The sequence below is a fragment of the Mytilus galloprovincialis genome, chromosome 10, assembly GCF_965363235.1.
Source record: "Mytilus galloprovincialis chromosome 10, xbMytGall1.hap1.1, whole genome shotgun sequence".
Lineage (NCBI taxonomy): Eukaryota > Metazoa > Mollusca > Bivalvia > Mytilida > Mytilidae > Mytilus > Mytilus galloprovincialis.
This window is the reverse complement of record NC_134847.1, coordinates 88,150,579-88,175,949: the sequence shown is the minus strand read 5'-3', so window position 1 is coordinate 88,175,949 and position 25,371 is coordinate 88,150,579. Positions and strand designations below refer to the sequence as shown.

General features: G+C 32.8%; 2 protein-coding genes across 2 annotated transcripts in view; one reads left to right on the top strand and one right to left on the bottom strand.

Annotated features, from left to right (window-relative positions):
* LOC143048697 (receptor-type tyrosine-protein phosphatase eta-like) overlaps positions 1 to 21,648 on the bottom strand; it is a 129,835-nt gene extending 108,187 nt beyond the window's left edge. The window contains exons 1-13 of the mRNA XM_076222511.1: positions 21,528 to 21,648; positions 18,651 to 18,687; positions 12,114 to 12,233; positions 10,974 to 11,093; positions 9,837 to 9,956; positions 8,697 to 8,816; positions 7,557 to 7,676; positions 6,420 to 6,539; positions 5,283 to 5,402; positions 4,146 to 4,265; positions 3,007 to 3,126; positions 1,870 to 1,989; positions 731 to 850 (exon numbers count right to left, since the gene is read on the bottom strand). Of these exons, the coding sequence (XP_076078626.1) occupies positions 731 to 850; positions 1,870 to 1,989; positions 3,007 to 3,126; positions 4,146 to 4,265; positions 5,283 to 5,402; positions 6,420 to 6,539; positions 7,557 to 7,676; positions 8,697 to 8,816; positions 9,837 to 9,956; positions 10,974 to 11,093; positions 12,114 to 12,233; positions 18,651 to 18,687; positions 21,528 to 21,578 (1,408 nt within the window). The 5' untranslated portion in view covers positions 21,579 to 21,648. The remainder of the gene's footprint in view (positions 1 to 730; positions 851 to 1,869; positions 1,990 to 3,006; positions 3,127 to 4,145; positions 4,266 to 5,282; positions 5,403 to 6,419; positions 6,540 to 7,556; positions 7,677 to 8,696; positions 8,817 to 9,836; positions 9,957 to 10,973; positions 11,094 to 12,113; positions 12,234 to 18,650; positions 18,688 to 21,527) is intronic.
* A 2,288-nt stretch (positions 21,649 to 23,936) lies between these two features.
* The window catches only part of LOC143048696 (DNA-directed RNA polymerase III subunit RPC2-like), a 38,305-nt gene continuing 36,870 nt past the window's right edge, over positions 23,937 to 25,371 (top strand). Inside the window, exon 1 of the mRNA XM_076222507.1 lies at positions 23,937 to 24,065. Within this exon, the coding sequence (XP_076078622.1) occupies positions 24,015 to 24,065 (51 nt within the window). The 5' untranslated portion in view covers positions 23,937 to 24,014. The remainder of the gene's footprint in view (positions 24,066 to 25,371) is intronic.

The following is a 25,371-nucleotide window of genomic DNA, read 5'->3' as shown; positions in this document are numbered from 1 at the left end:
GATATCGCTTACTCTGTGTAACAATTTCCAGCTTTTCATGCATCCACCATCATACAGTTCAAAAGCATAATTACGAACCAAGTTCCAATTTCAGAAATATTCATACTGTCAGACGGGCATAATTGTACAAATGGAAATATAAAAACAGTCCACATATGTTCGTATAAATGTCAAACCAAAAAATAAATCCAAGGGTTTATTAAAAAAGATAAAATGAAATGAGACCCACGAATTAAGACACTATCATAAGCACATGTGGGGTCATTATCAATAGCTTAAGACACTTAAACTTGTCCATTTATTTCACAGTAGATTATCAGAAAATGGAGACAAGTTCCAAAACTATGACAATGAATGAAAAACACAAACAAATACACACAACAGTATACGAAACACAACATAGACAAGTTTACACTGAACAACAAGAATTCAACCAAAACTGAAGGTATTCTGGAAGAGAAAACAGTTGCTGCTCCACATGCGAAAAACGATTGCTAGAGCAAAACAAAATAGGAAGCTGAAGGAGAAAAATAATTTATTCCTAAGTCATCAATGAAAATATATGAAATATATGATCCAGAAAATGCTGTCTGCTGCCATTCGATGCAATTGAAACTTGTCTTTTAGTCTAAACAGTAATTATTAAATTATATATTGTAATGAACTTATTAAGGTGTAGCAAATATAGAAAGGCTTTTTAAACCGTTCACTATTTCTAATTTTTACTTACTATTAGCACAAGTGCTACCATTCCAATATTTACTGCTTTCACAAGTGCATGATTTGGTTATGCATGTCAAACCTGTCCCACATTCCACGTCACTATTGCAAGGCTGATTTCCTCCGAACTCTACCATAAAATCATTAGAATATATTCAACTTAGTTCAGAATGTAGTAAAACATAATCAATTAAAATTTTAAGTTTTTGTGAACATTCCAGTAATACAGTTTGTACTGCAATCAGACAAGTCAGAATTTGCACACACTTCCAGAACACCTAAGATCACCGCCGGTTTTTTGTGGGGTTCGTTTTGTTTAGTTTCTATACAGTGTTGTCTGGACTGACTGTCGTTGTGTTTCGTTCTTTTTCCTTTGTGTTTAAAGTTTCTGTTCGAAATATCAGTTAAAGTCGTTGTGATATCGCTTACTCTGTGTAACAATTTCCAGCTTTTCATGCATCCACCATCATACAGTTCAAAAGCATAATAACGAAGCAAGTTCCAATTTCAGAAATATTAATACTGTCAGACGGGCATAATTGTACAAATGGAAATATAAAAACAGACCACATATGTTCGTATAAATGTCAAACAAAAAAATAAATCCAAGGGTTTATTAAAAAAGATAAAATGAAATGAGACCCATGAATTAAGACACTATCATAAGCACATGTGGGGTCATTATAAATAGCTTAAGACACTTAAACTTGTCCATTTATTTCACAGTAGATTATCAGAAAATGGAGACAAGTTCCAAAACTATGACAATGAATGAAAAACACAAACAAATACACACAACAGTATACGAAACACAACATAGACAAGTTTACACTGAACAACAAGAATTCAACCAAAACTGAAGGTATTCTGGAAGAGAAAACAGTTGCTGCTCCACATGCGAAAAACGATTGCTAGAGCAAAACAAAATAGGAAGCTGAAGGAGAGAGAAAACAATTATTCCTAAGTCATCAATGAAAATATATGAAATATATGATCCAGAAAATGATGTCTGCTGCCATTCGATGCAATTGAAACTTGTCTGTTAGTCTAAACAGTAATTATTAAATTACATATTGTAATGAACTTATTAAGGTGTAGCAAATATAGAAAGGCTTTTTAAACCGTTCACTATTTCTAATTTTTACTTACTATTAGCACAAGTGCTACCATTCCAATATTTACTGCTTTCACAAGTGCATGATTTGGTTATGCATGTCAAACCTGTCCCACATTCCACGTCACTATTGCAAGGCTGATTTCCTCCGAACTCTACCATAAAATCATTAGAATATATTCAACTTAGTTCAGAATGTAGTAAAACATAATCAATTAAAATTTTAAGTTTTTGTGAACATTCCAGTAATACAGTTTGTACTGCAATCAGACAAGTCAGAATTTGCACACACTTCCAGAACACCTAAGATCACCGCCGGTTTTTTGTGGGGTTCGTTTTGTTTAGTTTCTATACAGTGTTGTCTGGACTGACTGTCGTTGTGTTTCGTTCTTTTTCCTTTGTGTTTAAAGTTTCTGTTCGAAATATCAGTTAAAGTCGTTGTGATATCGCTTACTCTGTGTAACAATTTCCAGCTTTTCATGCATCCACCATCATACAGTTCAAAAGCATAATTACGAACCAAGTTCCAATTTCAGAAATATTCATACTGTCAGACGGGCATAATTGTACAAATGGAAATATAAAAACAGTCCACATATGTTCGTATAAATGTCAAACCAAAAAATAAATCCAAGGGTTTATTAAAAAAGATAAAATGAAATGAGACCTACGAATTAAGACACTATCATAAGCACATGTGGGGTCATTATAAATAGCTTAAGACACTTAAACTTGTCCATTTATTTCACAGTAGATTATCAGAAAATGGAGACAAGTTCCAAAACTATGACAATGAATGAAAAACACAAACAAATACACACAACAGTATACGAAACACAACATAGACAAGTTTACACTGAACAACAAGAATTCAACCAAAACTGAAGGTATTCTGGAAGAGAAAACAGTTGCTGCTCCACATGCGAAAAACGATTGCTAGAGCAAAACAAAATAGGAAGCTGAAGGAGAAAAATAATTTATTCCTAAGTCATCAATGAAAATATATGAAATATATGATCCAGAAAATGCTGTCTGCTGCCATTCGATGCAATTGAAACTTGTCTTTTAGTCTAAACAGTAATTATTAAATTATATATTGTAATGAACTTATTAAGGTGTAGCAAATATAGAAAGGCTTTTTAAACCGTTCACTATTTCTAATTTTTACTTACTATTAGCACAAGTGCTACCATTCCAATATTTACTGCTTTCACAAGTGCATGATTTGGTTATGCATGTCAAACCTGTCCCACATTCCACGTCACTATTGCAAGGCTGATTTCCTCCGAACTCTACCATAAAATCATTAGAATATATTCAACTTAGTTCAGAATGTAGTAAAACATAATCAATTAAAATTTTAAGTTTTTGTGAACATTCCAGTAATACAGTTTGTACTGCAATCAGACAAGTCAGAATTTGCACACACTTCCAGAACACCTAAGATCACCGCCGGTTTTTTGTGGGGTTCGTTTTGTTTAGTTTCTATACAGTGTTGTCTGGACTGACTGTCGTTGTGTTTCGTTCTTTTTCCTTTGTGTTTAAAGTTTCTGTTCGAAATATCAGTTAAAGTCGTTGTGATATCGCTTACTCTGTGTAACAATTTCCAGCTTTTCATGCATCCACCATCATACAGTTCAAAAGCATAATTACGAAGCAAGTTCCAATTTCAGAAATATTAATACTGTCAGACGGGCATAATTGTACAAATGGAAATATAAAAACAGACCACATATGTTCGTATAAATGTCAAACAAAAAAATAAATCCAAGGGTTTATTAAAAAAGATAAAATGAAATGAGACCCACGAATTAAGACACTATCATAAGCACATGTGGGGTCATTATAAATAGCTTAAGACACTTAAACTTGTCCATTTATTTCACAGTAGATTATCAGAAAATGGAGACAAGTTCCAAAACTATGACAATGAATGAAAAACACAAACAAATACACACAACAGTATACGAAACACAACATAGACAAGTTTACACTGAACAACAAGAATTCAACCAAAACTGAAGGTATTCTGGAAGAGAAAACAGTTGCTGCTCCACATGCGAAAAACGATTGCTAGAGCAAAACAAAATAGGAAGCTGAAGGAGAGAGAAAACAATTATTCCTAAGTCATCAATGAAAATATATGAAATATATGATCCAGAAAATGATGTCTGCTGCCATTCGATGCAATTGAAACTTGTCTGTTAGTCTAAACAGTAATTATTAAATTATATATTGTAATGAACTTATTAAGGTGTAGCAAATATAGAAAGGCTTTTTAAACCGTTCACTATTTCTAATTTTTACTTACTATTAGCACAAGTGCTACCATTCCAATATTTACTGCTTTCACAAGTGCATGATTTGGTTATGCATGTCAAACCTGTCCCACATTCCACGTCACTATTGCAAGGCTGATTTCCTCCGAACTCTACCATAAAATCATTAGAATATATTCAACTTAGTTCAGAATGTAGTAAAACATAATCAATTAAAATTTTAAGTTTTTGTGAACATTCCAGTAATACAGTTTGTACTGCAATCAGACAAGTCAGAATTTGCACACACTTCCAGAACACCTAAGATCACCGCCGGTTTTTTGTGGGGTTCGTTTTGTTTAGTTTCTATACAGTGTTGTCTGGACTGACTGTCGTTGTGTTTCGTTCTTTTTCCTTTGTGTTTAAAGTTTCTGTTCGAAATATCAGTTAAAGTCGTTGTGATATCGCTTACTCTGTGTAACAATTTCCAGCTTTTCATGCATCCACCATCATACAGTTCAAAAGCATAATTACGAACCAAGTTCCAATTTCAGAAATATTCATACTGTCAGACGGGCATAATTGTACAAATGGAAATATAAAAACAGTCCACATATGTTCGTATAAATGTCAAACCAAAAAATAAATCCAAGGGTTTATTAAAAAAGATAAAATGAAATGAGACCTACGAATTAAGACACTATCATAAGCACATGTGGGGTCATTATAAATAGCTTAAGACACTTAAACTTGTCCATTTATTTCACAGTAGATTATCAGAAAATGGAGACAAGTTCCAAAACTATGACAATGAATGAAAAACACAAACAAATACACACAACAGTATACGAAACACAACATAGACAAGTTTACACTGAACAACAAGAATTCAACCAAAACTGAAGGTATTCTGGAAGAGAAAACAGTTGCTGCTCCACATGCGAAAAACGATTGCTAGAGCAAAACAAAATAGGAAGCTGAAGGAGAAAAAAAATTTATTCCTAAGTCATCAATGAAAATATATGAAATATATGATCCAGAAAATGCTGTCTGCTGCCATTCGATGCAATTGAAACTTGTCTTTTAGTCTAAACAGTAATTATTAAATTATATATTGTAATGAACTTATTAAGGTGTAGCAAATATAGAAAGGCTTTTTAAACCGTTCACTATTTCTAATTTTTACTTACTATTAGCACAAGTGCTACCATTCCAATATTTACTGCTTTCACAAGTGCATGATTTGGTTATGCATGTCAAACCTGTCCCACATTCCACGTCACTATTGCAAGGCTGATTTCCTCCGAACTCTACCATAAAATCATTAGAATATATTCAACTTAGTTCAGAATGTAGTAAAACATAATCAATTAAAATTTTAAGTTTTTGTGAACATTCCAGTAATACAGTTTGTACTGCAATCAGACAAGTCAGAATTTGCACACACTTCCAGAACACCTAAGATCACCGCCGGTTTTTTGTGGGGTTCGTTTTGTTTAGTTTCTATACAGTGTTGTCTGGACTGACTGTCGTTGTGTTTCGTTCTTTTTCCTTTGTGTTTAAAGTTTCTGTTCGAAATATCAGTTAAAGTCGTTGTGATATCGCTTACTCTGTGTAACAATTTCCAGCTTTTCATGCATCCACCATCATACAGTTCAAAAGCATAATTACGAAGCAAGTTCCAATTTCAGAAATATTAATACTGTCAGACGGGCATAATTGTACAAATGGAAATATAAAAACAGACCACATATGTTCGTATAAATGTCAAACAAAAAAATAAATCCAAGGGTTTATTAAAAAAGATAAAATGAAATGAGACCCACGAATTAAGACACTATCATAAGCACATGTGGGGTCATTATAAATAGCTTAAGACACTTAAATTTGTCCATTTATTTCACAGTAGATTATCAGAAAATGGAGACAAGTTCCAAAACTATGACAATGAATGAAAAACACAAACAAATACACACAACAGTATACGAAACACAACATAGACAAGTTTACACTGAACAACAAGAATTCAACCAAAACTGAAGGTATTCTGGAAGAGAAAACAGTTGCTGCTCCACATGCGAAAAACGATTGCTAGAGCAAAACAAAATAGGAAGCTGAAGGAGAAAAAAAATTATTCCTAAGTCATCAATGAAAATATATGAAATATATGATCCAGAAAATGCTGTCTGCTGCCATTCGATGCAATTAAAACTTGTCTTTTAGTCTTTAACAGTAATTATTAAATTATATATTGTAATGAACTTATTAAGGTGTAGCAAATATAGAAAGGCTTTTTAAACCGTTCACTATTTCTAATTTTTACTTACTATTAGCACAAGTGCTACCATTCCAATATTTACTGCTTTCACAAGTGCATGATTTGGTTATGCATGTCAAACCTGTCCCACATTCCACGTCACTATTGCAAGGCTGATTTCCTCCGAACTCTACCATAAAATCATTAGAATATATTCAACTTAGTTCAGAATGTAGTAAAACATAATCAATTAAAATTTTAAGTTTTTGTGAACATTCCAGTAATACAGTTTGTACTGCAATCAGACAAGTCAGAATTTGCACACACTTCCAGAACACCTAAGATCACCGCCGGTTTTTTGTGGGGTTCGTTTTGTTTAGTTTCTATACAGTGTTGTCTGGACTGACTGTCGTTGTGTTTCGTTTTTTTCCCTTTGTGTTTAAAGTTTCTGTTCGAAATATCAGTTAAAGTCGTTGTGATATCGCTTACTCTGTGTAACAATTTCCAGCTTTTCATGCATCCACCATCATACAGTTCAAAAGCATAATTACGAAGCAAGTTCCAATTTCAGAAATATTAATACTGTCAGACGGGCATAATTGTACAAATGGAAATATAAAAACAGACCACATATGTTCGTATAAATGTCAAACAAAAAAATAAATCCAAGGGTTTATTAAAAAAGATAAAATGAAATGAGACCCATGAATTAAGACACTATCATAAGCACATGTGGGGTCATTATAAATAGCTTAAGACACTTAAACTTGTCCATTTATTTCACAGTAGATTATCAGAAAATGGAGACAAGTTCCAAAACTATGACAATGAATGAAAAACACAAACAAATACACACAACAGTATACGAAACACAACATAGACAAGTTTACACTGAACAACAAGAATTCAACCAAAACTGAAGGTATTCTGGAAGAGAAAACAGTTGCTGCTCCACATGCGAAAAACGATTGCTAGAGCAAAACAAAATAGGAAGCTGAAGGAGAAAAAAAATTTATTCCTAAGTCATCAATGAAAATATATGAAATATATGATCCAGAAAATGCTGTCTGCTGCCATTCGATGCAATTGAAACTTGTCTTTTAGTCTAAACAGTAATTATTAAATTATATATTGTAATGAACTTATTAAGGTGTAGCAAATATAGAAAGGCTTTTTAAACCGTTCACTATTTCTAATTTTTACTTACTATTAGCACAAGTGCGACCATTCCAATATTTACTGCTTTCACAAGTGCATGATTTGGTTATGCATGTCAAACCTGTCCCACATTCCACGTCACTATTGCAAGGCTGATTTCCTCCGAACTCTACCATAAAATCATTAGAATATATTCAACTTAGTTCAGAATGTAGTAAAACATAATCAATTAAAATTTTAAGTTTTTGTGAACATTCCAGTAATACAGTTTGTACTACAATCAGACAAGTCAAAATTTGCACACACTTCCAGAACACCTAAGATCACCGCCGGTTTTTTGTGGGGTTCGTTTTGTTTAGTTTCTATACAGTGTTGTCTGGACTGACTGTCGTTGTGTTTCGTTCTTTTTCCTTTGTGTTTAAAGTTTCTGTTCGAAATATCAGTTAAAGTCGTTGTGATATCGCTTACTCTGTGTAACAATTTCCAGCTTTTCATGCATCCACCATCATACAGTTCAAAAGCATAATTACGAAGCAAGTTCCAATTTCAGAAATATTAATACTGTCAGACGGGCATAATTGTACAAATGGAAATATAAAAACAGACCACATATGTTCGTATAAATGTCAAACAAAAAAATAAATCCAAGGGTTTATTAAAAAAGATAAAATGAAATGAGACCCACGAATTAAGACACTATCATAAGCACATGTGGGGTCATTATAAATAGCTTAAGACACTAAAATTTGTCCATTTATTTCACAGTAAATTATCAGAAAATGGAGACAAGTTCCAAAACTATGACAATGAATGAAAAACACAAACAAATACACACAACAGTATACGAAACACAACATAGACAAGTTGACACTGAACAACAAGAATTCAACCAAAACTGAAGGTATTCTGGAAGAGAAAACAGTTGCTGCTCCACATGCGAAAAACGATTGCTAGAGCAAAACAAAATAGGAAGCTGAAGGAGAGAAAAAACAATTATTCCTAAGTCATCAATGAAAATATATGAAATATATGATCCAGAAAATGCTGTCTGCTGCCATTCGATGCAATTGAAACTTGTCTTTTAGTCTTTAACAGTAATTATTAAATTATATATTGTAATGAACTTATTAAGGTGTAGCAAATATAGAAAGGCTTTTTAAACCGTTCACTATTTCTAATTTTTACTTACTATTAGCACAAGTGCTACCATTCCAATATTTACTGCTTCCACAAGTGCATGATTTGGTTAAGCATGTCAAACCTGTCCCACATTCCACGTCACTATCGCAAGGCTGATTTCCTCCGACCTCTACCATAAAATCATTAGAATATATTCAACTTAGTTCAGAATGTAGTAAAACATAATCAATTAAAATTTTAAGTTTTTGTGAACATTCCAGTAATACAGTTTGTACTGCAATCAGACAAGTCAGAATTTGCACACACTTCCAGAACACCTAAGATCACCGCCGGTTTTTTGTGGGGTTCGTTTTGTTTAGTTTCTATACAGTGTTGTCTGGACTGACTGTCGTTGTGTTTCGTTTTTTTCCTTTGTGTTTAAAGTTTCTGTTCGAAATATCAGTTAAAGTCGTTGTGATATCTCTTACTCTGTGTAACAATTTCCAGCTTTTCATGCATCCACCATCATACAGTTCAAAAGCATAATTACGAAGCAAGTTCCAATTTCAGAAAATATTAATACTGTCAGACGGGCATAATTGTACAAATGGAAATATAAAAACAGTCCACATATGTTCGTATAAATGTCAAACCAAAAAATAAATCCAAGGGTTTATTAAAAAAGATAAAATGAAATGAGACCCACGAATTAAGACACTATCATAAGCACATGTGGGGTCATTATAAATAGCTTAAGACACTTAAACTTGTCCATTTATTTCACAGTAGATTATTAGAAAATGGAGACAAGTTCCAAAACTATGACAATGAATGAAAAACACAAACAAATACACACAACAGTATACGAAACACAACATAGACAAGTTGACACTGAACAACAAGAATTAAACCAAAACTGAAGGTATTCTGGAAGAGAAAACAGTTGCTGCTCCACATGCGAAAAACGATTTCTAGAGCAAAACAAAATAGGAAGCTGAAGGAGAGAAAAAACAATTATTCCAAAGTCATCAATGAAAATATATGACATATATGATCCAGAAAATGCTGTCTGCTGCCATTCGATGCAATTGAAACTTGTCTTTTAGTCTTTAACAGTAATTATTAAATTATATATTGTAATGAACTTATTAAGGTGTAGCAAATATAGAAAGGCTTTTTAAACCGTTCACTATTTCTAATTTTTACTTACTATTAGCACAAGTGCTACCATTCCAATATTTACTGATTCCACAAGTGCATGATTTGGTTAAGCATGTCAAACCTGTCCCACATTCCACGTCACTATCGCAAGGCTGATTTCCTCCGACCTCTACCATAAAATCATTAGAATATATTCAACTTAGTTCAGAATGTAGTAAAACATAATCAATTAAAATTTTAAGTTTTTCTGAACATTCCAGTAATACAGTTTGTACTGCAATCAGACAAGTCAGAATTTGCACACACTTCCAGAACACCTAAGATCACCGCCGGTTTTTTGTGGGGTTCGTTTTGTTTAGTTTCTATACAGTGTTGTCTGGACTGACTGTCGTTGTGTTTCGTTTTTTTCCTTTGTGTTTAAAGTTTCTGTTCGAAATATCAGTTAAAGTCGTTGTGATATCTCTTACTCTGTGTAATTTCCAGCTTTTCATGCATCCACCATCATACAGTTCAAAAGCATAATTACGAAGCAAGTTCCAATTTCAGAAAATATTAATACTGTCAGACGGGCATAATTGTACAAATGGAAATATAAAAACAGTCCACATATGTTCGTATAAATGTCAAACAAAAAAATAAATCCAAGGGTTTATTAAAAAAGATAAAATGAAATGAGACCCACGAATTAAGACACTATCATAAGCACATGTGGGGTCATTATAAATAGTTTAAGACACTTAAACTTGTCCATTTATTTCACAGTAGATTATTAGAAAATGGAGACAAGTTCCAAAACTATGACAATGAATGAAAAACACAAACAAATACACACAACAGTATACGAAACACAACATAGACAAGTTTACACTGAACAACAAGAATTCAACCAAAACTGAAGGTATTCTGGAAGAGAAAACAGTTGCTGCTCCACATGCGAAAAACGATTGCTAGAGCAAAACAAAATAGGAAGCTGAAGGAGAGAAAAAACAATTATTCCTAAGTCATCAATGAAAATATATGACATATATGATCCAGAAAATGCTGTCTGCTGCCATTCGATGCAATTGAAACTTGTCTTTTAGTCTTTAACAGTAATTATTAAATTATATATTGTAATGAACTTATTAAGGTGTAGCAAATATAGAAAGGCTTTTTAAACCGTTCACTATTTCTAATTTTTACTTACTATTAGCACAAGTGCTACCATTCCAATATTTACTGCTTCCACAAGTGCATGATTTGGTTAAGCATGTCAAACCTGTCCCACATTCCACGTCACTATCGCAAGGCTGATTTCCTCCGACCTCTACCATAAAATCATTAGAATATATTCAACTTAGTTCAGAATGTAGTAAAACATAATCAATTAAAATTTTAAGTTTTTCTGAACATTCCAGTAATACAGTTTGTACTGCAATCAGACAAGTCAGAATTTGCACACACTTCCAGAACACCTAAGATCACCGCCGGTTTTTTGTGGGGTTCGTTTTGTTTTGTTTCTATACAGTGTTGTCTGGACTGACTGTCGTTGTGTTTCGTTTTTTTCCTTTGTGTTTAAAGTTTCTGTTCGAAATATCAGTTAAAGTCGTTGTGATATCTCTTACTCTGTGTAACAATTTCCAGCTTTTCATGCATCCACCATCATACAGTTCAAAAGCATAATTACGAAGCAAGTTCCAATTTCAGAAAATATTAATACTGTCAGACGGGCATAATTGTACAAATGGAAATATAAAAACAGTCCACATATGTTCGTATAAATGTCAAACAGAAAAATAAATCCAAGGGTTTATTAAAAAAGATAAAATGAAATGAGACCCACGAATTAAGACACTATCATAAGCACATGTGGGGTCATTGTAAATAGCTTAAGACACTTAAACTTGTCCATTTATTTCACAGTAGATTATCAGAATATGAAGACAAGTTCCAAAACTATGACAATGAATGAAAAACACAAACAAATACACACAACAGTATACGAAACACAACATAGACAAGTTTACACTGAACAACAAGAATTCAACCAAAACTGAAGGTATTCTGGAAGAGAAAACAGTTGCTACTCCACATGCGAAAAACGATTGCTAGAGCAAAACAAAATAGGAAGCTGAAGGAGAGAAAAAAAAATTATTCCTAAGTCATCAATGAAAATATATGACATATATGATCCAGACAATGCTGTCTGCTGCCATTCGATGCAATTGAAACTTGTCTTTTAGTCTTTAACAGTAATTATTAAATTATATATTGTAATGAACTTGTTAAGGTGTAGCAAATATAGAAAGGCCTTTTAAACCGTTCACTATTTCTAATTTTTACTTACTATTAGCACAAGTGCTACCATTCCAATATTTACTGCTTCCACAAGTGCATAAATTGCTTATGCATGTCAAACCTGTCTGACATGCCACGTCTGTTTTGCAAGGCTGATTTCCTCCGACCTCTACAATTAAATCATTAGAACATATTCAACTTATAACAATTGTAGTAAAACATAATCAATTAAAATTTTAAGTTTTTGTGAATATTCCAGTAATACAATTTGTACTGCAATCAGACAAGTCAGAATTTGCACACACTTCCAGAACACCTAAGATCATCGCTGGTTTTTTGTGGGGTTCGTTTTGTTTAGATTATATACAGTGTTGTCTGGACTAGTCTGTCGTTGTGTTTCGTTTTTTTCCTTTGTGTTTAAAGTTTCTGTTCGAAATATCAGTTAAAGTCGTAGTGATATCGCTTACTCTGTGTAACAATTTCCAGCTTTTCATGCATCCACCATCATACAGTTCAAAAGCATAATTACGAAGCAAGTTCCAATTTCAGAAAATATCAATATTGTCAGACGGGCATAATTGTACAAATGGAAATATAAAAACAGTCCGCATATGTTCGTATAAATGTCAAATAGAAAAATAAATCAAAGGGTTTATTAGAAAAGATAACATGAAATGAGACCCACGAATTAAGACACTATCATAAGCACATGTGGGGTCATAATAAATAGCTTAAGACACTTAAACTTGTCCATTTATTTCACAGTAGATTATCAGAAAATAGAGAAAAGTTCCAAACCTATGACAATGAATGAAAAACACTTACAAATACACACAACAGTATACGAAACACAATAAGCATAATTACGAAGCAAGTTCCAATTTCAGAAATATTAATACTGTCAGACGGGCATAATTGTACAAATGGAAATATAAAAACAGTCCACATATGTTCGTATAAATGTCAAACAAAAAAATAAATCCAAGGGTTTATTAAAAAAGATAAAATGAAATGAGACCCACGAATTAAGACACTATCATAAGCACATGTGGGGTCATTATAAATAGCTTAAGACACTTAAACTTGTCCATTTATTTCACAGTAGATTATTAGAAAATGGAGACAAGTTCCAAACCTATGACAATGTATGAAAAACACATACAAATACACACAACAGTATACGAAACACAACATAGACAAGTTTAGACTGAACAACAAGAATTCAACCAAAACTGAAGGTATTCTGGAAAGGAAAGCAGTTGCTGCTCGACATGCGAAAAACGATTGCTATAGCAAAACAAAATAGGAATCTGAAGGAGAGAAAATCAGAATTAGAAATAAAAATAACTCTTTTATGAAATGATTATCGGAAGAACAAATATTAAAAGCAAGCAGAACTTAAATTAACAGCTCGAGAATATGGCTTTTGTGGTCTTTTTTGAAAATGCTGTTTGTGCTGTTTTCAAATCCCTTTACCAACAAAAAATTGTTTTGCATACGTACCTACCGGGTATAGCAATTGTGGTTTTTATCAAACACAATCACATGTTTGAACGTTGTTTTCAATTCAGACTTGTTTTATATATAATTCACTTTAATTAAAGTGTATTCTTTTATTTTATTTTTTTTCTTTGCCTTCTCGTAAATTTCTTAGTTTGAAACTGAATGTATTTTGACGGAAATACAGACTTTATTTCTTATGCTGTCAAAATTTCATTATCTTTGTTGAAAAACAATATTTGGCACCACTTTCGGGAATTTTGGGTTCTCAATCCTGTAAAACTTTATACTTGTTTGGCCTTCTAAAAGTTAAGTCTGGTACATTTGATAACTATCATTTTAGGGTCAAAGAACTGTAAGAATAAACATTTTAATCTTCGCACTGAAGTATGTTATAATAGAAAAAAAAACTTTTTAAAGAAAACAGGTTAATAAGTTGTTTTTTTGTATGTATTATATTACACTCACTTTGTGTGCAATTCTTTGTAGAGAAATAAACAAATTCACTAGATTTTTTTATCCAGGTAAAACCCGAACTGGTTGCAGTGATGAACGTTTAGCGTAGCAATTACGTAACTTCTGTTTCGGAGTTTGTGTGAAAAAGACAACTAAAAAGTTCTTCTGAGGTCAGAACGTAAACCTTGGGCATTATCTCCAATTCATTTATGTGAATTCAATTTATTGTCCATTTAAAATATGTACTTTTAATTGGACTGCACGAGAGGGTGACATTCAAGCATTTTCACCCCCTATAGGGAAGAGTTAATAATCAACCTCGTGTTATCCAATCAAAATCTGGCAGTTTGACGTGAAGTATAATAATTAAGTTTAATTACTGATAGGAGCTTTTGTACGGCCGAATGGGACTTGAACTTTTTGTAATCAAAATCAATTTTGTGTACACAAAATTCAATTCTGTCACAACAAAATTATTTTTGTCTTACAAAACTATGTGATACAGACTTTTTTAATGAGAACTTCAATTTTGTGATGACAACAAAATCATTTTGTAGACAAAATTCATTTAAGTCATGACAAAATTCATTTTTGAAGACAAAACTCATTTTTGTCATGAAAAATATGCAAATATAAACTTATTTTATTTGAAGGCCGTACATTGACCTATAGTGGTTTACTTTAAATTTATAAATTGTTATTTGGATGGAGAGTTGTCTCATTGGCACTTACACCACATCTTCCTATAACTTTTATTTGCATACAAAATTGACGTTTGTTACCTGACATGGAAATTAAAACACAAAAGTCAATTTTGTCTCTAGCATCCTGTAATTTTGTTATTAAAATTATTTTTTGGGTAGACAAAATTGAGTTTTGTTAGACAGAAGTGAAAAAAAATCAACAAAATTGAATTTTGTCATGACAAAAATGTTAGTTTTGTCAACACAAAAATGAACACAAAATTGAATTTTGTCATGATAAAAAGAAATTTTCTCATGATAAAAATGAATTTTCTCATGATAAAAATAAATTTTGTCTACAAAAATTAATTCAATTTTGTGTTTATTTTTGTGTAGACAAAACTTACATAGGGTTGGTAATGATTAATTAGAACAGGGAAGTTTTATAAATCAACTTTGAGTAGATGCGTCTCCAAAAAAAAAAATTGGTAAGTGTAGTTTACATGCATGTATACTTGTATACTATAATGACATATGATAGAGACACAAAAAAATGTTCGTGGAAAGAGAAGATCAAATGGATTGTGATAATGTAGAAACCTCAAAACTCGTTCTGAGTGTCTCAAAAACAAACTATTGGTAGGTTTAAGGACACTTGTTTGGTTATGATCTGAAATCTAATCACGGTTAAATCATATCCTTCCTGACTTATACAAGACAGACAAGATTAAATGATAATGCATCGTATTTAGTCAATCGTCCTCCGATAGACTTGAAAGTTTTACTGAAGCCTAAAAGTCTGGTAAGAATGGAGAAAAAACTAATATTGCTGCTACTCTACACACGTTTATGCACGTGAGTAACATCTCTACGGAAACAAACAAACGACTTCATCGCATTTACAGTCAACACTTTTATAAGTTTGGAACATAAGATAGGTATCGCTGAAAGTATGCTTAAAGGAACCGATGAATTTTGATACTGTACGAGCTTTATAATCTGACAAGTTATTACATTTCCCGCCGCCAAAGACTATTTGAAGCAAAGCACCCACTAAAGCTTTTATCGAAGTAAATATAACCGGAAGAAAAGTGACATTGGGAACTTTTACTATAATTTTTAAAGTGCTTTATAGGAACTCTCGTTTTGAAATGAATATCATAAGTGCTAAGTTCCACAAGTTCCATAATTCAACCAAAGACAGGTTTATAAATTCTAGAAATAGTTCCCCAATCCGAATATTGTAAATTGTTTTGCAAATACGGGCTGTTCAAAAGCCGATTGTAAAATAAATGTAAGAATAGGTTCTATTTTTGGTTTTCATTTTCACATTTGGAATCTATCTTATTAAGAAAACTTCTAAGATTAGTTAACATTAACGATGTTCTAAATATGTCTGAAATATTTGAGAATAACAGTAAGAAAACTTCATTATTCTACTATGAATATTCACTTTTTTTTCTGAGATATTTGTCACTGACATTTGGAAAATAAGCAATAGATCGAGCTAAAGTCAGTGTATCCGTGTTGTATCATAGAACCTAGTGTTTTACACAAGTGAAGGTTGTAACTTTGAACAAAGATCACTGACTATAGTATACCAAATAACCACAATTATTGTTTAGTTGTCGTTATTGTTTTGTGTCATTTCACGCACCATGCTATAGGTAGTTGAATTTACACGTATGAGCTTCCGGGTGAATACATAGATTATCAGTGGAATAACAAAATCATTTTAGAATACAATTTTGGTTCGAAACAAGAGTGCAAGATGGACTCGTCACCTATCTTGTGTTCTTGTTTCCATTGGGTGTACAGAAGTGACGACCTGTATACTACATGTCAGAAAAATGCATTATTATGTTTGATCAAAACCTGCTTACAAGGTACAAATAGCCACTGATAATCTGATAATCGGTTTAAATTCTTGATAGTGTTTTCGAAAACCTTCCAGACAGTATAGTGTAGTTTGATTGAATTCTAAACGGGCCAATGATCATAATTGCCCTCCCCCCCCCCCTTTTCCGCGATTCATTGAATACTTAGATACTTAGTTCTACTTTTATGATTATAGCAAAAGTATCCCCTTCGTTGTTTTATATATCTATACATATATATAATAGAGCCATGCTCTTTTGAGTTGTGAAGCTGAAATAGATATTTCAGTATACTTATGTCAGTAGTCCCCCTCCTGTCAGTAGTCCCCCTCCTCAGAGTATAGTATACTTATGTCAGTAGTCCCCCTCCTCAGAGTATAGTATATTTATGTCAGTAGTCCCCCTCCTCGAATATCTAGTATATTTATGTTTATCCCCCTCCACATACCCCCTATATATATCCATTAAAAGGTCCAATATGTGCATTTTCTATGTTCGTGATGTTTCAGTATGTACACACTTTCAGCAACTAGAGAGACGAATTACCCATAGATGAATTACCCATAGACGAATCACTCAAAGACGAATAGCCCAAAGACGATTTACCCAAGACGAATTACCCATAGATGAATTACCCATAGACGAATCACTCAAAGACGAATTACCCAAAGACGATTTACCCAAGACGAATTGCTCATAGATGAAATAACGTTAAAAACCCCAAATACGAAATGTAGCAATTTGTGCTCGGGACGAGCACTTCGGGGAAGCAGTGGAGAATATAACCGGAAGAAAAGTGACATTGGGAACTTTTACTATAATTTTTAAAGTGCTTTATAGGAACTCTCGTTTTGAAATGAATATATATATGAACTCTCGTTTTGAATAGTTATATGAGCTCTCGTTTTGAATATTTATATGAACTTTCGTTTTAAATTGATTATTTCTCGTTTTAGTTTTAAGTTGACATGGTTGAATATTTCTTGTTTTAAATGTTTCTTTATTCTTAAATATAATGTTTCTTATTTCAAATATCCAAAGAGATTATAGATTTACTATTTTACAACTTAATCCGATGGCTGTCAAAAGTACTAAACTTACACTCAACTTCAAAAGAAGCAATTATCGCTATTTTGCTAAGTTAAGCCACAGGACAATAATCCGTTTATTATTACATAAGATTAGACAATGATAGATATATTTCATGAGAACCTTTTATAATGTTTTAATACCCTTATCTTGGACTTAATTTATATGTTTTGTAAACTGTTGCTGGGGCAGTCTTCCCCTAGCTCTCAAGCTGTAAACTTGTGAATAAATTTGTATGTATTTTATACGGTCTTGCGTTTAAAGCAGCCATAGTGTCGATTTTAGACCTACAGACTTTAATGTAACCCGTGCCGAAGTTCACGGACTTATGCCGGAATTCACGGGGTTATATAAATGTTCCTCAGAAAGTATCAACAACGAAGTGTATCACTGCTCAAGTGAGCTTTCTTCTAAGTTGAAGTAAGTCTAGTAGTTAATGCACGACTATAGAAACATCAAAATATCTTCATTCACACAGGATGGTGGTATGACAACGGTCTTTTGTATGCCCAACCTAAGATAGTAGAGGGGCATAATTTTTTCTGGTCTGTCCGTCCGTCCTTCCGTCCGTCTGTCCGTTCGTTTGTTTGTCCGTTCATCCGTCCGTCTGTCCCGCTTCAGGTTTAATTTTTTGGTCATGGTAGTTTTTGATGAAGTTGAAGTCCAATCAGCTTCAAACTTAGTACACGTGTTCCCTATGGTATGATATTTCTAATTTTGATGCCAAATTAGATTTTTTACCCAATTTCACGGTTCATTGAACACGGAAAATGAAAGTGCGAGTGGGGCATCCGTGTCCTTTGGACACATTCTTGTTTATTGTAAGAACCCTTGAATAAATGGAGACAATAAAACTTCGTAAATAACTTATTGCTACACAAAACTTCGATCCCCACAATTACAAACAAATATTCTTATTGTATGCTAACTATCATTCCATAAAAAATCAAGACACATGTCTGTTAAGGTTATTATACTAACCAGGACTGTTTTCTGTTTTCTTTATTTTACCCGCTATCTGAAAATATATACTTGTTTATTACAGTCTTTCATGAGATTACACATGTTAAAGTAGTTCTATATATATGCTGCACAGTTCATTATTATGATAATTATCTAAAGCTCTGACAATGATAAATATCTTGAAAGAATTTTTTGTGTTTTTGTTTAAAGTATAGTTCCTATCAAAATTCAGCATATCTTTTTTTAACATGTTACAGCTTATCATAATTGTCTTCGTGTACATGTTAGACCAGTAATAATCAGGTAATATGGATGATATGTACACAGTGTATATACATGTATCAGTGTATAGTGTGCAGTTTTAGACATGCCATAAGATTGATTTGTCTGTCATGGAGAAAGAAGGAGACCAATATTTGGTTTTTCTCATTATTAGAACGTTTAATAATTTAGTTTGACATTTCACTGTTCTAAAGCAAAAGTTACAGGGGTCATTATTAAGATTGGTCGGAAAACAGATAAAGCAGTGAAATACATAGCGATAACAAAATATAGAATTCCAACTTGAAGAAAAAATGAATCAAAACTATTTCAAAATACGTCTATTCCGGATGTAGGGTACCAATATAAGTCGGTTTTCAACATCGCTGTATTGAGCCAAACCTTTATACGATTGCGGCTAATTGTCCATTACACTTCTAACTTGTATTTGATTTTTTTCTTCTTCGTCATAGCAGATGTTTTCTTATAGTTTTAGTTTTTAATCAATCCATTTCACTTTATTTGGTTATGATAGACATTATGTCAACATTTACGTCATTAAGTACAGTCAAAACCATATTATGTATCAATAAGTAATCACAAAACTACATAACGTATAATCAGAGTACAGCCTGAGACAGCTACACGGCGTTCAATACTCGTTTTTACAGAGGATGACCTTGAGGTCACTCCGATGTATTGTTATCGCTTAAATTTCCGTCATTCATAAATTCTAGTCAAATTAGTTTTGGGTTTTCAACACCAGTGAAAAAAGTGCATTTTCATACCTGCGATTTCTGTTCTCCGGTTGTACGATGTTTCAACAAAATATGGAATCATTTCAGTTGTTGATTTAGTGGTGAAAATTTGACTGAATTATATCTTAATAAATACGATTTTATATGTTTAATTGGTGTTTCAGAAAGAGGTCAGGTGCTCTTGTTCATTCATAAAATTATCGTTCATTCATAAATTTATCGTAAAATAAAAATCACTACACAGGTTATACGTGTAGTGTAAATGACCACCTGTAATCTAAAAATAGCAGTCTCACTAATAACGTCAAGAAGAACTTTTAGCGACAAGAAGCGTCAAGAACGGACAAGAAGAATAAATTAAGCGACAAGAAGACTATTTAGCGACATGAAAACTTCTCGTACCGCATGAGGATGACCCATATCAAATGAACAATTATGTGTGGGACTTAGTTTTAAGAAATGATGTCAAAGTAACACTATGAAAATATTTTTAGTAAGCTGAAATATATATTTATTTTTTACATGTTTATGTCTTGTAAGTTATTTTATTTCTGTCCCATTTTTCAACATTAGCGTCTCGAAAGGTGAAATGTTTTAACTGAATGGTTAATTTAAATTAATTATGAAAATTGTTAAAATTAAATAAATAAAAGTAATTATTGCCCAGTTACAAACACTACCAGGGGATAATCCATAATTACCCCCAACTTTAGCCTGGTAAACTTGTTGTCTCCTTGTGAAATATAAAACATATTAAAAATGATGCTTGAGTCTATAATTGATATAAAGTCAAAACCTTCTTGCTTTTCACTAGACAACCATGTCCTGTCAGGTTTAATTCTTATATATGTAGACGAAAAATAAAAGTGTCCCAAAACATTAACATGGCAGCAATTGCTTTTACAGCCTTTAAGGCTTTGATTTTTTTACAGAAGAGTGTCCACCATGCACTTGCACTGCACTATAATAATAGTAGAATAGAATTATCATATATACAAATAGATGAAAATGACATTTATCGGTCGTCCAACTGTGCAGGAGTTTTATTAAGAGCTGAGCAGATTGATATAGACAGTTGGACGACCGATAATTTACGATATCAACATGCAGACAACCTGATAATCGGTACATACATGCAATCGTAATATTAATAATATATATAACAACAAACCAGTGTATTCTCTACGACTATTATTATACAAGTATAATAGTCCAAGTTATACTGATTTCTTGCACTACAATATAATAGTTATTACGGTGAGGTTGAATTTCCTGTCATTTATTCATCATCCAAGCACGAACTTGTATCAGAAAAAAATATCTCTGTAAATTAACCCAAGTTTCAGGTATAGAGATGTGATCTGTTTATGTGAGATGTGCTTTTGACCATCCACAAGAACCTGCGGTCATCCGATGTTCAGTACTTCAGTACTTTGATTTTATATAGATTAGACCGTTGGTTTTCCCGTTTGAATAGTTTAACACTAGTAATTTTGGGGCCCTTTATAGCTTGTTGTTCGGTGTGAGCCAAGGCTCCGTGTTGAAGGCCGTACATTGACATATAATGGTTTACTTTTTTTTAAATTGTTATTTGGATGGAGAGTTGTCTCATTGGCATTCACACCACATCTTCCTATATATATATCTATCTAAATATCAGAAAGCCAAAGGTATATATTCACTGAAATGTTATTAGTTATCTGACCAAAAGGAAAAAGGCAGGGGTTGATCCATCCATTTTAAAGGCGGTGAAAATAGGGGGTTCCCAACCCAGGATAAAGTGAGGTTCCAACTATATTTCCACATTCAAATGTATCCGCCACTGAAGGGAAAACATACGGGGTATAAATTGAAATAGTGAATAAGAAAAACATACCAAATGAGTCACATTCAGGAAAATGGCAAGAACAAATAATCTCAACTGCATTTCACCTCTGAATTAAACATCCATTTGATATACGAACAATAGGTGCTGCAATAAAACCTTAAGGAATACAAGTTTTTTTTTTTTTTTATCTATAACAAGTGTAAATCCCTTCCTGATCGTCTTGTTATCTACATAGAGGGTGTATCAGGGATTTGAATTCTATTTTGTACAGATTACAGTGTTGTCAATAAAGTAAACAAATGAAAGATATATGTAAAAACATTTTAGAGAGTGCGACTCAAACTTGTAACGAAAGTTTTCATTGTTAAATTAGTGTGTTAACCCTGTAGGAACCTCTATGATTTCTGATATGGATTTTTCAAAATATTAGGATAAGATAATTTGAAGTCCAATTTTTATCAAATGATAACCAATAGTTGGGCATATAAATAAATCAAACGAAGCATGTACGTACACTACAATCGTATGTAATCGCTGATAAAGATTGAACAGTAATGTAGGATCGGAAGTAAATACCTCTGCAAAATATTCTTGTGTCGTCCTTATGTCGTACTGTTGTTACACCATTGTCCTAAGTTAGGGATGGGAGTTGGCGCCAGCAAAAATGTTAAACTCCATCACACTATGTATGTGACTGTCGAAAGTCAGGAGTCTGTTATTCAGTGGTTGTCATTAATACTTGTTCTGTACATAAATCAGATCGGCGTTAGTTTTCTCGTTTGAATTGTTTTACATTTGTCATCGGCACCTTTTTGCGATACAGATTAATTTTATTGTTGACGTATAATTGTTAACTTCTACGTTATTTGGTCTATGGTATAAAGTTTCTTCTTGACAATCATACCACATCTTTTATTTTTTTTTTATTGGAAAATGATGTAAAGAAAATATCTTCAAGTTGAAATGATAATTAGTGTCCATATAGACTATATGCCTCAGTTATGTCTAAAGTAAACAAGGCAAACAAATGTAGTTATTGGATGATGCAAGCTAGATAAACAACAGATAGAATAAGAATGGAAGATAATTATACAGGGAAATAATTTCTTGTTTAATAAGTAAAAAAATCACTGTTCTGGGAATTTAAATATTTGTTTTATGATCTTGAACAAAAACTTCCTTCATACCAGTCATGTTCACCGTATGATACAACAAATTGGTAAAAAATCATTTTCTGGAATTAGACTTAAAAATGACATCCCAACAAAATGACTATTCAATCACGTATTATTAGCTCGCATATTTGATCACTTTCATATTCGAATTAACGTATCTTCCAATGCATGCATTCTATTAAAATTTAAAATACCAAATACTTTTGCTTTTATATAGTGCTATATCGGTATAATACATAGTGAGATTCAGCATATCAAAGAACCCAAAGAGTTCATTATATTTTTTATGAAATCCAACCGAGTTTCATTTTGACCCATTTGAGCTCAGTGTCTACCAATTTGATAACAAGGCCCAAAATCAATAGACACGGTTAGAGTCAGCTCTAAGGAATTACTTTTTTGTTAGAATCAAACTAATTCAAGTTCTAGGCTTCATAGACTCTTCATACGAAGAAATGTTGGATCCTGTCCAGAGGAAGTAAAGAAACAAGCATATCTTGCCCTTGTCCGATCTCACGGCTTAAATACGCTTGCAGTGCATGGGACCCTCGATCGCCTACAAAACATATATACCAGATTGAGATGGACGTGCAGCACGCTTTATCAAAAGCAACTACTCAAGAGAGTCTGGAACAGTAACAACTCTAGAAGAATTAAAACTAACACCACTAGAAATTACACAAGTGAGAAATAAGAAGAAAAATAGCACGTATAACTCTCTTTCATAAAGCCATCCATGAAAGAGTTGCTATACATATTCCAACGCACATTATAAAACCAAGGAGAACTTCGCGGGTGAGACTCCATCAACCGAACACTAAAAGATATGTACAAATCAGGCCAAACAAAGATATCTGACATGAACTACAAATACAGCTTTTCCCTAGGACCATCAGAGACTAAAATAAACTACCAGGTGAACTATTAGAGATTGACTGAGCCGTGAGGAATTCAAGACCAAACTCACCAAGCTCCTCTGTAGTGGCTAAGCAACACAAACAATAGATACTAGTAGAAAATGTTTTTAACCTGCACCTGTATATAATGTTAGCACAATTTTGGAACTATTGGTTGTAAATATAGAAAGTTTATTGTCATGTTGGAAGACGTCAAAACATGGTTAAACTATACTTGAGTGATGGGTCGAAGTACCCTTTTCGAGTGAAGACATAGCCGAAGTAGAGAAATTTATAGCGGGATTTAAAAGTCTTTTACATTAGTGGGACAGTTGATATTACGAGAGTAAAACTTTTGGGGCGATATGGCAGTGGGACGAGTTTGAGTTAGGGAGATCAAATCAAGATGTCTGCGCCCATGACGAAATGTAAAAGCTGAAAAAAACAACTTATTTATTAAAGATATGTCGTCCTCTGACAAAACAGATCTTACAGCACCTATCAAAAGTGTTGAGGTAAGTTTTATAACATGCTTAGTTATATTGATAATAGTTTTAAAAGCTATAAGACAGCAGCCGGCCTCTAACAGTCTAAATGATTAAAAACACCGCTAGAAGTAACAGGAGGACAATTGACCACAATTTGGCTTAAAGGAGTCTTATAAGAACTCAAAGGGTAAGGGGCAAGACACTCATGTCATTCGAAAAAATAATTTGGTAAAATAAACGAAAACTCATGAGACAAGGTAAAGCCAGTTCATTACACAGGTATTTGGGGCATGGACCCCCCTTTTTTTGGGCCCACTAAAAAGAAAGTTTCTACACTGTATAGACATATATCAAGTCTCAACAATTCATTACTAGTCGATTACAATACTTATTTGAGTGTGGTAAAGGGGGTCCTGAAGTTGAACACAGAAACACATGAAATAAAAATCGCAAAAACGTTGCACGGAAAATAAAAACACGAAAAATGAAACACGAAAAATAAAATCGTAAATATTTTTGGAAAAAGTAAAATATTTATTAATCAGCCGTTCTTGGAGATCATGTTGTCATTATATAATGGACATGATGACCCTGCAGTCACCTTTTAGCGTTAATTAGCTAGTTGCAACTGATTTGAAAGAAAAATATTATTCATAATAATTATTTTGATAGCAATTTTAAATATTCTGGGAACACATAATTTAGAACAATCTCCGGACTGACTTTGAATTTAGTGCTGGTTTAAAATTTAATCAAATGCGGGACAAGCACGAGAAATTAAGAGTACCATGAGTACCGACACGAAACATGGAAAATAAATAAAGGAAAACATGAGAAATCGAGAAACAAAACGTCGAAACACGACAACACGTGAAAAAAAAGGCTGAAAACGTTGCACGAAAATAACCCTTTACCATCCTCTTATTTTTACAATCCATATATACGAGCCCCAAATGAAAAAAGAAGGGGGTCCATGCCCCAAATACCTGTGGTCCAGTATGGGATCCATACATTAAAACAGAAATTGACAGAAGAATCGAGATGGTCCAAAGAAGAGCAGCATGTTATGTTTCAAACAAACACAACAACCATTCCAGTGTTAGCAATATGCTCCAACACCTAAAATGGACATCTCTTGAACAAAGAAGAAAAGACTTACTATGCCTACAACTTTTCTCTAATTTGAATACAAAAACTAAGTTATAGAAATTTGAAAGGACAAATCTTATTTTGCAATGTTTTGTGGATAGTGTTTGTAAATGGCACATAAAAACCAGATTGTTGCAAATCTGATGAAAAAGTTCTGTGCTTAACAAAACAAATCATGTGAGCA